This window comes from Rhipicephalus microplus, chromosome 6 (assembly GCF_043290135.1).
Source record: "Rhipicephalus microplus isolate Deutch F79 chromosome 6, USDA_Rmic, whole genome shotgun sequence".
Classification (NCBI taxonomy): domain Eukaryota; kingdom Metazoa; phylum Arthropoda; class Arachnida; order Ixodida; family Ixodidae; genus Rhipicephalus; species Rhipicephalus microplus.
Window position 1 is genome coordinate 186,701,373 of NC_134705.1, and position 13,640 is coordinate 186,715,012.

The window sequence follows — 13,640 nt, forward strand, 5'->3', positions numbered from 1 at the left end:
TTTTCATTTCAGACTATTGCCGAGGGCAAGCATGGCCAGACACTGAGGGAACTGCAGCGGATGTTTGCTTATCTTCTGGTGAGTCCTTAAAGCAGGTTCGACTTGCAAGAAAAACGTTTTATTACTTTTTGTGTACTTTTTTTTGTTGAATCTCATTGATTCGAGCTTCCGGTTAATTAGAACTGACGCTGTAGTCATGGCAAAGCTATGTGTATTCTAATAGGCGAAAACGCCCAGTGATTCGAATCCACAAGCACTTCCAGCAATTAATTCGAACATACCGTGCTCCGAAAATGCTCTCAGCACCATGCCCAATCCCGCGCAGTCACCTCCGTCACCTCAACGCTGCGCGCGAAGAAGGAAAAGAAGAAAAGAAAAGGCTGCGGCAGAATGTTTGCTTTCTCTCAAGTGCGGATCTGTGACGCACCTGTGCCACACCTCTCCTTTTTCCATCCCTGCCACATAGAGACCCCTCTCCTTTCAGTGCCGTGTGCGAAAAGAGAGAGGAAAAAAAAATGTTGTCGAAAAGTGTTGGCTCTTCTCTCAAATTCCGATCTGCGATGCGCCGGTGCCACGCTTCCCCCTTTTCCGTCCCTACCTCGTAGAGACCCTTCTTCCTTAATGCTGCGCGCGAAGAAAAGAGCAAAAGAAAAGCTGCCGTGGAGTGTTAGTTCTCTCTCTATTGCCGATCTGCTTCTCTGCACGTGGAGGTGCTCCTCCTTTCTTGTCACCTGCTGGCCACGTTGCGGCGGCGGCGCAGAGTGTAGCAGTCGTCGTCGTCTTGTGTTGGCGCTGGACATGGCCGTGCGCAACTTCTTTTGCCAAAAGAATGCTGAAGCCAAAGTAGAAATTGATTGACACGCTGCAAGGCAAACCTGTGCAGACGTGCATCACCGATTACTTCAATTAATGACGGGTGTCCTATGATTAGTGAATGAATGTAAGTCTTCTGAAACTTCCCTCTTGTGTTTTAGCTCAATGCACATGCACCACTGCCTGGTGAGCCCTCCGTGTGCTGTTTATTAGTGCCACAAGTAGCGAATATTTCGCGGCTCTACCTTTTTTGCAGATTACTGACATTCGGAGGTACTCATTTTCATGACACGGCATTTGTGTGCCTCGCATAGGCAGCATAATATTTTTAGCTTAGCTGCTCATATGCCACTTTTCTAAATAGCAGCATCCAACTCACGAGCAAATGAATGACCTACTCGTTAATAGGCAGTAATTCTTTTCGCACCATCGGTGTGCCCACGTTTTGCCCGTGTCACTTTCAGGAAAGCGAGCGAAAAGCATACAATCCACGAAGTTTTTGTAAAGCGTACACGATGGACCACCAACCCCTGAACACCGGGGAGCAGAAGGACATGGTTGAATTCTTCACGGACCTGATCAGCAAGCTGGAAGAGATGACCCCGCAGTTGGTACGTCATGCAGCTTTTCTGCTTTTTTCTTTAGAGAGGCTTGTTGTTATGAAAACTTGCCCCATTCAAAAGGTTGCTTGATTTATTAAGTAAGTTTATTTAAGACTATGTTACAGGCTTTCAAAAGCATTGTGTCAGAAGGACTTGGCAAATACATAATGACTACGCAAATGAAAAACTTAGCAGTAATAACAGCTAAATATAAAGAAAGGGAGATGCACCCAATGAACTTGGAATTGGTTGAATTTTCAACAGGTGAACTTGGTGAAATACTATAAGTGATCCCAGTGTAATGTTCGTGCATATATATATATATATATATATACATATATGTGTGTATATATATATATATATATATATATATATATATATATATACACACACACACACACAAGATGTTTAGAAGTGAAGGAACAAGACTAGGGTTCATGTGTACAACATAAAAATTGGCCGTGTATCGGCGCGTATCATTTTCAGCGCAGCCCAAGAAACACTAGTATCTTTAGAATTGCATATCAATGTATTTTCTAGTGAAGGAATACACCACCTAATACTTTACTTTTCATGTTGCGCATCAGATATGTGCAAGATATTCATTTTGATCGACAGTGTTCACAAGTATGAACGTAGCTACCGGTTCAAGATGGAATCATGCGACAGATAGACAGACAGCAAGCAAGACAGACCAAGATTTTTGCATTCAAATATCCCAAGAAAGACTATCATCTTTAAAATAAAGAAGGTGGATTATTGTGGAAACAAATGTGCCAAATGAACGCAAATAGTTAGCAGGAATATAGAGTAGCCTTTTCGCAAAATTTTTATGTGTGCAACTGCAAGCGGATGCATATTAAATCAGCTCCCAGGAATAGACTGTTTGCATTCTTAAACTAAACACTACCGTTGTACTGGTGTCATGGTAAATGGCAAAACAGGGCGCTGATAACTAGCGCAACCTCTCGCCACACGCTCCGAGATTAAGAGGTGCCGAAGCTTCGTGAAGGTTTTGGAGGCCATGCTTTGCAGTATACTACAAGGCGACCAACCGTCAGATGGTTTTGCATGGGCTGGTGTTCTATTTGATGGCGATCAGTGAAATAAAAACATTTCCACTCGGTCAGCTCTGCCTAGTTAGCTTCAATGTGTGTGCTGCCGAGTTGCAACTTATATGACCGAAGTGAAATTTTGTCGCTCTGGCCTGCAATGGCGTCATTCGGTTGTACAAATTGGGCTGCACACTTATTTGTTGCAGAAAGAGTTGGTGAAGCACCTCTTCTGTGGGGTGCTGTCCAACAACGTTGTCTCGCTGGACTGCAGTCACATCAGCCGGACACTGGAAGAGTTCTACACTCTGAGGTGTCAGGTGGCCGACATGCGAAATCTTTACGTGAGTGATGCTTTTTGATCGTTTGGCGGGCCGGTTGGTTGGTTTGTTGCCTGAGTGGTCTTTAGTTAAGTTCCACCAGCAGCAGTTCTCTTACTGTGAACTTTCGTTCTCGCATTTATTCAAACAAGGACATTTGCATATCTGCCAACTCTCCAGACTTGTCCGGGAGACTCTGAATTTTCACCTACCCTTCTGATTGACGAATGCTAACTCGAATAGCCCGAAAAGTGGCCACCACAGCAGATGCTTTTTTTTTTCTAATCCTGGGCATACTATCAGCCTTTCTTGCTGCGACAGTTGTGGTGCTGTGGAAGAGCGCATACCACTAAACTTCTGGGTAATTCTAACTGTGCTCTGAAGTACTGGGATGGAAAAGGTGTCACAACTTTTGCATCTGGCTGTCTTAGGCTGCACATTTCGCACGCTAGGCCTATGCAGCTTGCTTAGGCATCACTTGTACCTGTTACGTGGGTTGCGGGGGTCACGTGCTTCCCCAAATTCAGTTAGGAGGTCGATGGTGGTGTCAAAACCCAAGAAGTACTGGCAATCGTTTCTGGACTCGTACAGAGCAGAATTTTCGCGCAGAATGCCTATTCATAAGATTTCTTGCTGAATACAACTTGCCGCTAAGAATTTGTGATCACGCTGGACCGCTGTTTCGGAAAATGTTCCTGAAGCGGTATGGCTGCGGACGTATGGAAACAACTGCCATCGTCGAGGAAATGGCTCAAGATGCCGAAAACGTATTCTGTGAAACTCCGTGATTTTGCTATCGCAGTGGATGGAAGCCACGACAGCGGGTCGCAAATGTCTCAGTTGCAGTAACTCCTGATATAACCCCCCTGCGGTCTCTCGAAGTTCCTAGGTTGGCAGATATGCATTTGAGTTAATCCAAACTAAAGCTTCCTGTTAATATGTGGGCATTTATACACAAGCCAAATGTGATTATGACAAATTATAGGATGTAAAGTAGACCAGAGTTGTGTTTGCCAATATTAGTGTTCACACACATCGTTTATAACGGAAGTATCGTGGCGTGCAGGGCGATCTTGTTGCGACGTTTTTCTGGATCATTCTTCATGCAAAGCTCGTGTCTGGTTTGCAGGAATCCATGAATGAGCTGACGGTGAAGGACACACTGGAGGGTGACAACATGTACACCTGTTCCCAGTGTGGAAAAAAAGTTCGAGCAGAAAAGAGGTGCGTCGCACTGGTTGGCACATGCGTGCTCTTAATTAACTTGACTTTTACATGGCCTTACAGTACTCCTTTTATTGTTACCAGTTCCCCTTGCTATGTTAGCTTGGCAGCTGGGGTCTTACACTCCCGAGCTTGAGGACGCGAGTTTGATTCCCCGCCAGGGGTGTGAAATGCAAGAATAAGTGCGAGCTTAGATTTACGTTTATGCTAGAGAACCCTGGCCGGTCAAAGTTGATCCCGAGTCTCACACAGTGGCAAGCCTCATAAGAATACTGTAGTGTTGGCACATGAAATCCCAGAAATCAATTTTTAATGCAGTATTGTGACGCCACACTGAATCACTTCGATGAAAACATTGTGAACACAGGGTGCTGCCCAGGCCAAAGTTTCAACAAGTGGTCTCGTCGAAGAGTTGGCTCCAGTGGCACACCCTGTTCACAGTGTTTTTCATCTCTTCAAGCTTCCATCGCTCACTGAATTTCCGACTGAATCACTCCGTCATTTTATCCAAATCGCGTGATGGCGTTTCGTGTGTGATTTATTTGTACCTGACCATGACTCCGTCGCTCGGTGTTCCCTTCTGCAGGGCCTGCATACAGCGACTCCCGCGCATCCTCTGCTTCAACACCATGCGCTACACCTTCAACATGGTGACCATGATGAAGGAGAAAGTGAACACCCACTTTTCTTTTCCCCTGCGGCTGGACATGTCCAACTACATGGAGAGTAACCTGCTTCCCAGCCAGGCACGCCAGGGTGCGTATCCTTGCATGTGCCGATGAAATTTAAGGCCACGGGTGGCGTAGAAGCAAAGTACAGTAGACTTCTTTTAAACGAAACCTGAAGGGACCAGGAGAATATGTTTTCTTTAAGTGGGGTTTCGTTTACTGAGAGATAAACAGGAGTATAATATTTAAGTACGAAACCAAACATATTAGGTGGCAGTTGTTCCGTTTAAGCGGCGATTTCATTTAAGAGAGTTTTATTTAATAGGAATCTACTGTAGCCTCTTCAAAAAATTTGTTCCCCTAGACAAGAATCAAGTTTTCAAATCTGAAACATTTTTCTTTCCTGATGAACCGTCCTTTCCTTGAGCTACATTTAAATGCAGAAGTTTTAATCTGTTTCCTAGTGATGGCTGGTAACATAGAATAAGATGAAAGTGAAGCATAAATTCTCACTATAAAGATGGAACATAGTTATAAAGATAGAACCGTGGTGCATTATAGTGAAAGTTACTTCTTCTAAGCTCTCATTTGTTCAAAGTCTGCTAATATAAAGGAGGATGCACACTTGAGACGCTCGAATAAAGCGCAGTTATGTATGATCCAGTATAATTAGCGCTAGTCACTAATTCCAGCAGTTTCGTGCCACTCCCAAGAAAGGGACACTAATTACCTCATTTTAAAACTTCCTTCATTGCACTGATTTCTGCATGCAATGATTGGCCAAAGCACAAGTTTTAAAGTCAGCATATCATAAAATGTGTGCTGTGCATAGGTGAGAGGTTGGGTTGTTTCTGGCATAAAGTTTCCGGAAATTAACTAGTATGGACTGTGGCGCTGCGATCTTTCAGCCACCATGGGAATGATGATTAGTATACATGGACTTGCCGTGTCTTTGTGCTTGCGGGCTTCGAACGTACTTTTGGCTTTGTTTATTGCTGTGTTCTGGTTTTTTGGTTTGAATAAAAGAACTTACTGTTGTCAGCCTCGTTACCTGATTTAAATTGCTGAGCCTAGAAGGTTAAGGTGGTGGAGTGAGGCTGCTTAACATTTGCTGATTGTCGCCTCGTGTCAAAGCGGCTCCAAGCCACGCGAAGCTAAACAGAGCCGGAAAAACAAAGACTAGGCAAATCTCGTGTCGTACCCTTATTGCCGTGCCGGCTGAAGCGCCGTGCGTTGCAGCTCCCATAGACTTTAGCCCCAGAGTTCCCTCTAGTGTAGTCATAGGAAACTACGACTTTTGTAGTACAATTTATAACATTTTTTTCTTTTCTCATTGCCTCTGCACACAGACGATGGGGAGGCAAAAAAAGAAGCCTCGGACGAAGACACGGGAAGCTACGAGTACGATCTCATAGGCGTCACCGTGCACACGGGCACAGCGGACGGTGGCCACTACTACAGCTTCATCCGGGAGCGGCAAAACCCTGGCAAGGACAAGTGGTGAGTTTGCTCGGTTCATAGCAGAGAGGTTGAAGCGATAGCATGCTCATTTCGCTCGTGTGTGTTTCAACATAGTCGACAGTGTGTTTCAACATAGTCTGTCGAGTTGAAGCTTCAACGTGATAGACTAGTTGAGTCATAAGATGAATAGCCTTCCCCCTTCCCTCCCCTTCCATCGCCACCTTCTCCCCTCTTTTGCAGAGTGTGTGGCATAAAGTGGAATTAGAGTGAGCTGTGATACACACTCAAACTTCATTATATCGAAGCTGTATCTTAAATGAAAATAACTTTGTTAATCCTAAAATTCGTTGTAAAGATGCATTTCTAACAGTGTATCTATGGCAAGCATATTCTTCATTTACTTTCTTATAACCACTATTTCGTTTTATCCATGGTTGTTATATCGAGGTTCGAGTGTACTTGCACATGCTTGTACTGGTTTGAGACATCGAACCCTACCATTTGACATTTGGAATTGCCTTGAATGAATTGTTTTTCACTGTAAGAACTGCGTGGCGTAGGTGGCAACCGTAAGGCCGGGACACAGTGCCACAGTTTGTGTCATCATCATGGACACTGGGAATTAGGTAGCAAGGAAAAGTGGCAGCGTAGAATAAAGGGTGTGTTCGACTGGACGTGCTGTCCTTCCTGACGTCACGCAGTTATTACGCAGTCTGACATAAATGTATAGCCATTGATCAATGAAGGAGGTGCAAATTAAGTTCTGGGATTGAAGATTGTGCCATTGATATATAACCTATGCGCTAAATTTGTGGAATTATGTTACAAGTCTTTGGCAACACATTGGCTTCACTCTTCAAGCTAAGTGCTTGTATAGTGCAGATTACATCTGCCATTTTGCCTTATTTCTCAAAACTGCGTATGGTTTGGGAAATTAATAACATTGATTGATTGATTGATTGATTGATTGATTGATTAACAAGGGCTGGAGGGGTAATTGAACTCTCTCGAACGCAATTCTTCCCAGGTTCCTGTTCAATGATGCAGAAGTAAAGCCTTTCGACCCCTCGCACATCGCTGCTGAATGTTTTGGGGGAGAAATGACGGTGAGGAGTACGCTTCATATCCTGCACAATCTAGCTCATTAAAAATAACCTGTTCCATCTTGAGTGGTCATTAGTTTAGTCTTGTTTGAATGGTGTCTATGTCTTCGCACATTAATTGGGGCCTTGTCTGAATGTCATACTATTTGTGTTTGTCATATTCACAGAGCAAGACCTATGACTCTGTCACGGACAAGTTCATGGACTTTTCCTTTGAGAAGGTGTGTTTATTTTATTTCTTACTTTGTTGGCATCATTGAAATGGGTCCAACAAAGTGCTTCTTGTCACTCACTTGGTCTGTGATGTTAACGAGCTCGGCTAGAATTCACTAATTGCAACACTGGTGTTGGTAAATCAGTTCTGCTTTTGTTTTGGGCACTGCTTCCAGAGCTCCCTTGCTGAAAAATATTGGGGTGTAAAAAGGGTAATTTGTGGGTAATTAATAATAAACAGCAAAGGCTTGTGTCATTTGGCAGGCTAGACGGTTCATCCGAGATGTCTTGGGAACAGCGCAAGTATGAGAACAAGTGGGAGAGACAATGCGCAATGTAGTCAACTCTTCGGTGCAGGATGTAGTAAACACAGATAGCTGATTTAATTAGCTTTCGTTTGGTGTCTTTCTTTCCACCATAATTTCTTGTGTTCTCACAACTTTTAATGATGTGAATGCTAAACAATTGCATCAGTAGTGAGCTGGTTGGTTGTGGTGAGCTTTATTTTTGGTTGGTTGAGGCTTCACCAAACCTGCTGCATCAAATTTTTGGCATTTGGCGGTTTATAGCGGGGTGATAAAGCAACGCTTGGACCTTTCCCCGACTTTTTTCTTTGTCGAATAAAACAAGTAAAATAATAGAGGACCTACGTTTAGCAAGGTATTCCTTTTCCATCGCAGACCAACAGCGCTTACATGCTGTTCTACGAACGGTGTTCATCGGAAAAGCCCGACGGCAAAAACTCCACCGCACAGACTGCATCTGAAAAGCCTGCTGACACATCGCTGGAGCCAAAGCCGGAGACAACGTTGAGGCTGCCATCCGAACTGGCTGAGGTAAGTACTCCAGTAGTGTTAAAGAAACATGTATTAATTTAATATTATCATTGTTATTATCATTCTCATGGTCATCTCCTCACCCCCCCCCCCCCTTTTCTTTTTTTGCGCTCCGAAAACCGTTCTTCCCATACGTGGGGTGTTTTAGCTAACTTGTGCCGAGTATACTTTTTAATTTCCCGCTCTTTAAAGAAAAGATGAAAGAATACTCATGAGCAGGACAGTTATGTTAGTATATATGAAATAATCCAAAAGCTGTTTAACAAACATTACAGTACGTGTGTTGAGTATCTTTTGTTAGATATACTATTTTAAACACTATTTAAGCCATCTTTGTTAATTACCCAGCTTTTCGGATTGCCAGTTATCTTAGCGCACATGTAAGATTTCAGCGTTTGAGAACAACAGAAACAAGGAAACTTTCTTGCCAGAGTTATTAATATAAAAATTAATGTTTGTTAATTACCCAGCTTGGCTGATATGGAAAAATACCCTTACATGCTGCGTACAGCTCGGAACAATAATGGGCCAGTATGACATGCTTAATGCATATGTTTGTTTTTGTGCTCAAGTTCACTGAAACACCCTGTATAGACGTATGGTTTTTGCAGCAGTGATGTGTTGCAGAATCCTCGAGTGCAACTTACAAGTTGTGCTAGTTGGTTTGCATTCGTATCAACACTGCGCTTAATAACCACTGCGCGACACTAATGAATAGGAAGGACAAGGGCTTCATTGACTTGACTCTGAGACTACACTCAAACCTTGATATTATGAACCCAGATATAACAAAATATTGGTTATAACGAAGTAAATAAAGAATAGTTTTGCAGTAGAGACAGTGTGAAAAATATACACTTTTAACACATTTTTGGATATAACAAGCTATTTTTATGCAAGATAAAACTTTGTTATAATAAGTTGTGAGGGTATTTATTCTTTGTTTTGCAGTGGATCTGGCAAGACAACATGCAGTTCTTGCAGGACAAGAGCATATTTGACCACACCTACTTCAAGTAAGTGCAGTTTCTCTATGCATGTACAGCAGTTGTGTTAGCTAAGCCTGAATTTATGTTACTTTTATGTTATTTTTTATTTTCTATATACTGCCATCTCATTGCTAGACATCGCAAGGGTGGGGGCAGAAGTTGCTTGATAATTGCACATAGCATGATTTAACAAGCACATAAAAAAAGCAAGTAATACAAATGTGCGTACAAGAAACCAACATTGCATCAAATAGCACGTTTCAGGTGGTAGAGAAAGGCAAAAATATACAAAAAGCACACCACACATTTGCAACTCACGAGGTACTTGTCGATGAATTTCTTCCGTAAATTGTGCGGAAAGTAACTGGCGAAGTGTGCCGTCAAGACCAATCCACAGTTTGACTGCAAAAGGTAAAAATGGGTCTGATTGTTTAAACGTTTGCGGAACGAGTCGAGATTAAGGGGGTGATAGCTTTGAGTAGCATGAGGATGCTTCACAAATGAAACATTGCTCTTTCATTGATTGATATAGCAATCAATAAAATAGCAGCAGCTATATAACGATACAAGAGCTGAGCACATTTGTGCTGAAGAACATTAAGTGTGCGAGGCACAGCAGCCCTGACGAAACCCAGGCGATCGGTGACAGTGTCCTCCGAGTAGCAGAAACTGATCAGAGAAAGTCTGTGCCTCTTGCTGAATGAATAGCTGGTAGTGGTTGATGGAGCCGGAAGAGAGCCATGGGTACCGTGTTGTTAGATATCACCACTTGAATTCTATTTACTACAGAGAAAGACTTGGTAAATAACTTGACAGGAATGTTACTACCCGGCATACACACTGTAAGGTCATGGCAGTAGAGGGGTAAATAGAAAACTTGGATGTAGAATTAACATCGTGCAGGCAGATGTTCAAAGTCACAGATCATACAATAATATGTGTACATAGTACAAATACACTGTACAACTAGCACTTTCAATAGACGTGGTTATTAGTAAACAGTTTAGGGAAGCAGCAAAAGTGCATGCAAGTGCACACGTAGTCATAGTAATGATATCCCCTTTCATTTGAGCTGCGTTTTCTCTTCAGCTTTCTCTATCAAATGTGCGGCTCCATACCTCAAACGCTGTCGTGCGGCGAAGAAGCTACGCTGTTGGCTGCGCGGCTGGGGACGTCGTTCGTCCTTGAGACCCTGATTCACGCCAAGGAAAAGGCAAGTTTTTTTGTGTTGGAGGTCTTGTGTGTTTTGCTTAACCCAATCAAACATTTTTAAGAGGTGATGCACAAATGCCCAACTAAGGTGTTCTTGTACCAAGTATGACCATGCACGGCAAAATTTTTTTGCAAAATACTGGTCAACATATTGTTGCAGCTAAGAGCACGAGGAAGCTCGCTCTGACTAGGAGACGACGTCTGTTATCGTTGCTTGGGCAACAGCTATATTTGCCGCAAATACACTAGCTCTGTGCTTGTGTGCCTATACTGTCTTTGTGTAACAATATCTATGCATTCCTGGTTTTAGGATGAAGCCATGAACATCATGGCCGATTTTATTCAAAATTATTTCATTGGTGCCGAGCCAGGTAACACTTTTGCCAGGAAAATCCAGCTTTTATAACATGCTTTGCCAAGCTTGCCTATAGTATATGTAATAAGCACTATCACTTAATTTGCGAGTGGCCTCCAATTCAGCTGGTCTTGTTTTTAAACCACATTTTTTTTTGTAGTTTGGCTACTGCATGGACTAGAGTGCACACAATTTTGCTATGTGTTTATTGACAGCCGTACTTCTTCTTGCTTGTAATGTGTTGCCCTTGCAAGGGCCCTTGCGGGGGCCTGTTGAGGTGTATAATTAGGTGATATTGACATGAGCTGTTACAAAAGCACAGAATACGCATACTGAAGGAAAAGTTGAGCCATTGTGCCAGTTCTTTGCCTGCTGTCTTGTTTTTTTTTTATTATTATTATTTTTGCTCTAGGTCATCTACTACATTAGACTCTCGTTAAGCGAAAACTGAAGTAGCTAGGAAAATGCGTTTTCTTTAACAGCAGTTTCGTTTACCTAAAGATGAATAGGGGTACAGAATTCAAGCATTAAACAACTCATATCAGAGACGATTGTTCTATTTAAGTAGCAGTTTTGTTACAACGAAAGCTGTTACAAGATCACAATAAGGGCTGCGTTGCCGTAATTGTCCGCCACCAGTGTTTGTAACTACCGTCCCGCAAAATGATAGAAAATCTAAGTAAATATAAAACATCAAGAACACAGTGGGATACGAAACCGGGTCTTCTGCATGCCAGCCCAGCAGTCTGTCATTGAGCTACGCCGGTGCTTGCAACTCCGTTGCAAACTGACTCCAGGCTGGCTTCATGTAATAAGGTGCTTTAGAACAGCAAAGAAACAGCCAGCATCACTCAATGCGAATTCGGTAGCGAGTGGGTGGTCGAATGGTACAACCCATTACAATAGCGCTAGGCATAATTCTTCGTTGTCGTAAACCACAGCATCGAAAACTTCCACAAAATTTCTTGCAAGCGTGTAGCGGGTACCTCGCCTCTCAGAGGAGTGATGAAGGATGGCGTAGTGAATGCCTCCCCACTACAGAAAAAATTATGATTTACAGCATAACGAGTGCCTTGCAAGTGTGCTTACAGCAGTTTCACAAATAGTGTTTAAAAAAGGCCCTGAAAGGCCACTCTTCCAGCTATCGCTGTGACTGTGCTGCGCGTTTCCCGCTGGTTCGGCGACTTCTGAAGAGATTTACGTTTATTGTAAGTCTACTGTATTATGTTCATTTTTTTTGCATAGGGTATTGGGCACTCAAGTTTGAAGGGATGAACTTCCATTGTGTTCTGAAGCCAGTAACTGTTCAGAAGTCGTTACATAAGTTCACAAGCACCGTAAGCTTGATATCCTTCTAACAACTTGAGCACCGAAGCACTTGATTGCTTAAAAATATATCGCAATGTGATGTAAGTTTTTTGAATAAGTTGAACGTGTGAGTCACCCCTGCTGCCTGTTTGTTTTCGTGCAGCCTACCATGGCACAGTGGATCGAACTCCTGACGAAGCAGTTCAATGCAAGCAAGGGTGCATGCGAGGTAAATTTTCGAATCAGTTTCTCTTCAATTTTTTGTCTAGGTGGAGTTCTATTTGGCTGTTCATTCCACAAACTGCAGGGACAAGTAAACGAGACCAATCCCAGAAAAGTGTGACGTGATAGTTGCTTGACCGGTCACAAAGATGATGTGATTAAAGACAGTGCTTTCAAAGGGTTGATCCTGGTGACACTGCTGGAGTATGTACCTGCAAGGATTTTAAGCGGTTAATAGTGGAAATCCGATTATAAGACTTTCAGGGGGCCATGCAATACTGTCGTAGAATCGAAAAACTAAGATTATAGGCAATGACATTCTGCCTTGCCCTAAAAACGAATGCACACCAATTGAATAAGCTCATGGCACGACCTTGTGCCTTTGCAAGGAAGCTTGGTTCAATTATTCTTGCCAGTGGCAGCTAATGGTGGCAGCATTACTTAGTTGAAGGAGGTGCGAGCCAATCTTTACTGTGAACCTTAATAAAAAAATCTAATCTAATGTGCATCTTTCTACCGATAAAAAAATGTCGGAAAATTGCCTGCGTGGGAAAACGAAAACTGCGTTGCCAACACCCTCCCGCCAGTATGGTGGTTTTGGGACGTTAAACCCCACATATGAATTAATCAACCCTCCCGTCAGACGGGTCAGACGCATGTCACCACTATCACACAATGGAGACAGACCACGAGTTTGCGTAGAATGCCTTCGTGTGCGACCGAGATGTGCGCATTGTAATTTGTAGGCTTGTGAAGTTAAACTAGTGATGTCCCACTGTTATTGTGAACATTGACGTCAAGTGAAAGTAATTTTGCACGGTGAAAACAGCTACGTTGCGCCCACGTGCGTGTGCAAACCTGTGACTGCGAGTGCGACAAAGGCAGGAGATCAGCTGTATGCCAACCAGAAAAAGTTACCACGGACTGAAAATGTGAACATGTCGCCTTTTCCGCCTATAGTTGCACGACCCCGGATACGTGATGTAGTTTTTGTGTAGAAGCACATGAAATACATTTTCCATTTTAAGAAGACGTCCCGTGTTACTCTCTACCTTTACTATCGTCAACCTAGCGGAACCCAAGCTCATATTTTGCACTCGTTAATATGTGGTCAATGTTAGATTTGAGTAAAGGTGTTTTTTTTTCTTTCAGACCTCTGAAAGTCGTCATAAGATGCGGGGTTGGGGTAAAACTGCGTCTTATAATCCGAGGTTTTAAATACATATTTCTATAGGAATTTCGCCTGTACCAAACCGATTAGT

At 42.9% G+C, this 13,640-nt stretch overlaps 1 protein-coding gene across 2 annotated transcripts in view; it reads left to right on the forward strand.

The window, feature by feature from the left end:
• Positions 1 to 13,640, forward strand: part of puf (ubiquitinyl hydrolase 1 puf) — a 154,136-nt gene that overhangs the window by 85,250 nt on the left and 55,246 nt on the right. For both annotated transcript variants that reach the window (XM_075867247.1, XM_037419658.2), the window contains exons 39-50: positions 13 to 78; positions 1,278 to 1,424; positions 2,677 to 2,811; positions 3,917 to 4,011; positions 4,598 to 4,767; positions 6,029 to 6,179; positions 7,168 to 7,246; positions 7,411 to 7,464; positions 8,137 to 8,292; positions 9,244 to 9,308; positions 10,371 to 10,494; positions 12,320 to 12,385. In XM_075867247.1, coding sequence (XP_075723362.1) covers positions 13 to 78; positions 1,278 to 1,424; positions 2,677 to 2,811; positions 3,917 to 4,011; positions 4,598 to 4,767; positions 6,029 to 6,179; positions 7,168 to 7,246; positions 7,411 to 7,464; positions 8,137 to 8,292; positions 9,244 to 9,308; positions 10,371 to 10,494; positions 12,320 to 12,385 — 1,308 coding nt within the window. The remainder of the gene's footprint in view (positions 1 to 12; positions 79 to 1,277; positions 1,425 to 2,676; positions 2,812 to 3,916; positions 4,012 to 4,597; positions 4,768 to 6,028; positions 6,180 to 7,167; positions 7,247 to 7,410; positions 7,465 to 8,136; positions 8,293 to 9,243; positions 9,309 to 10,370; positions 10,495 to 12,319; positions 12,386 to 13,640) is intronic.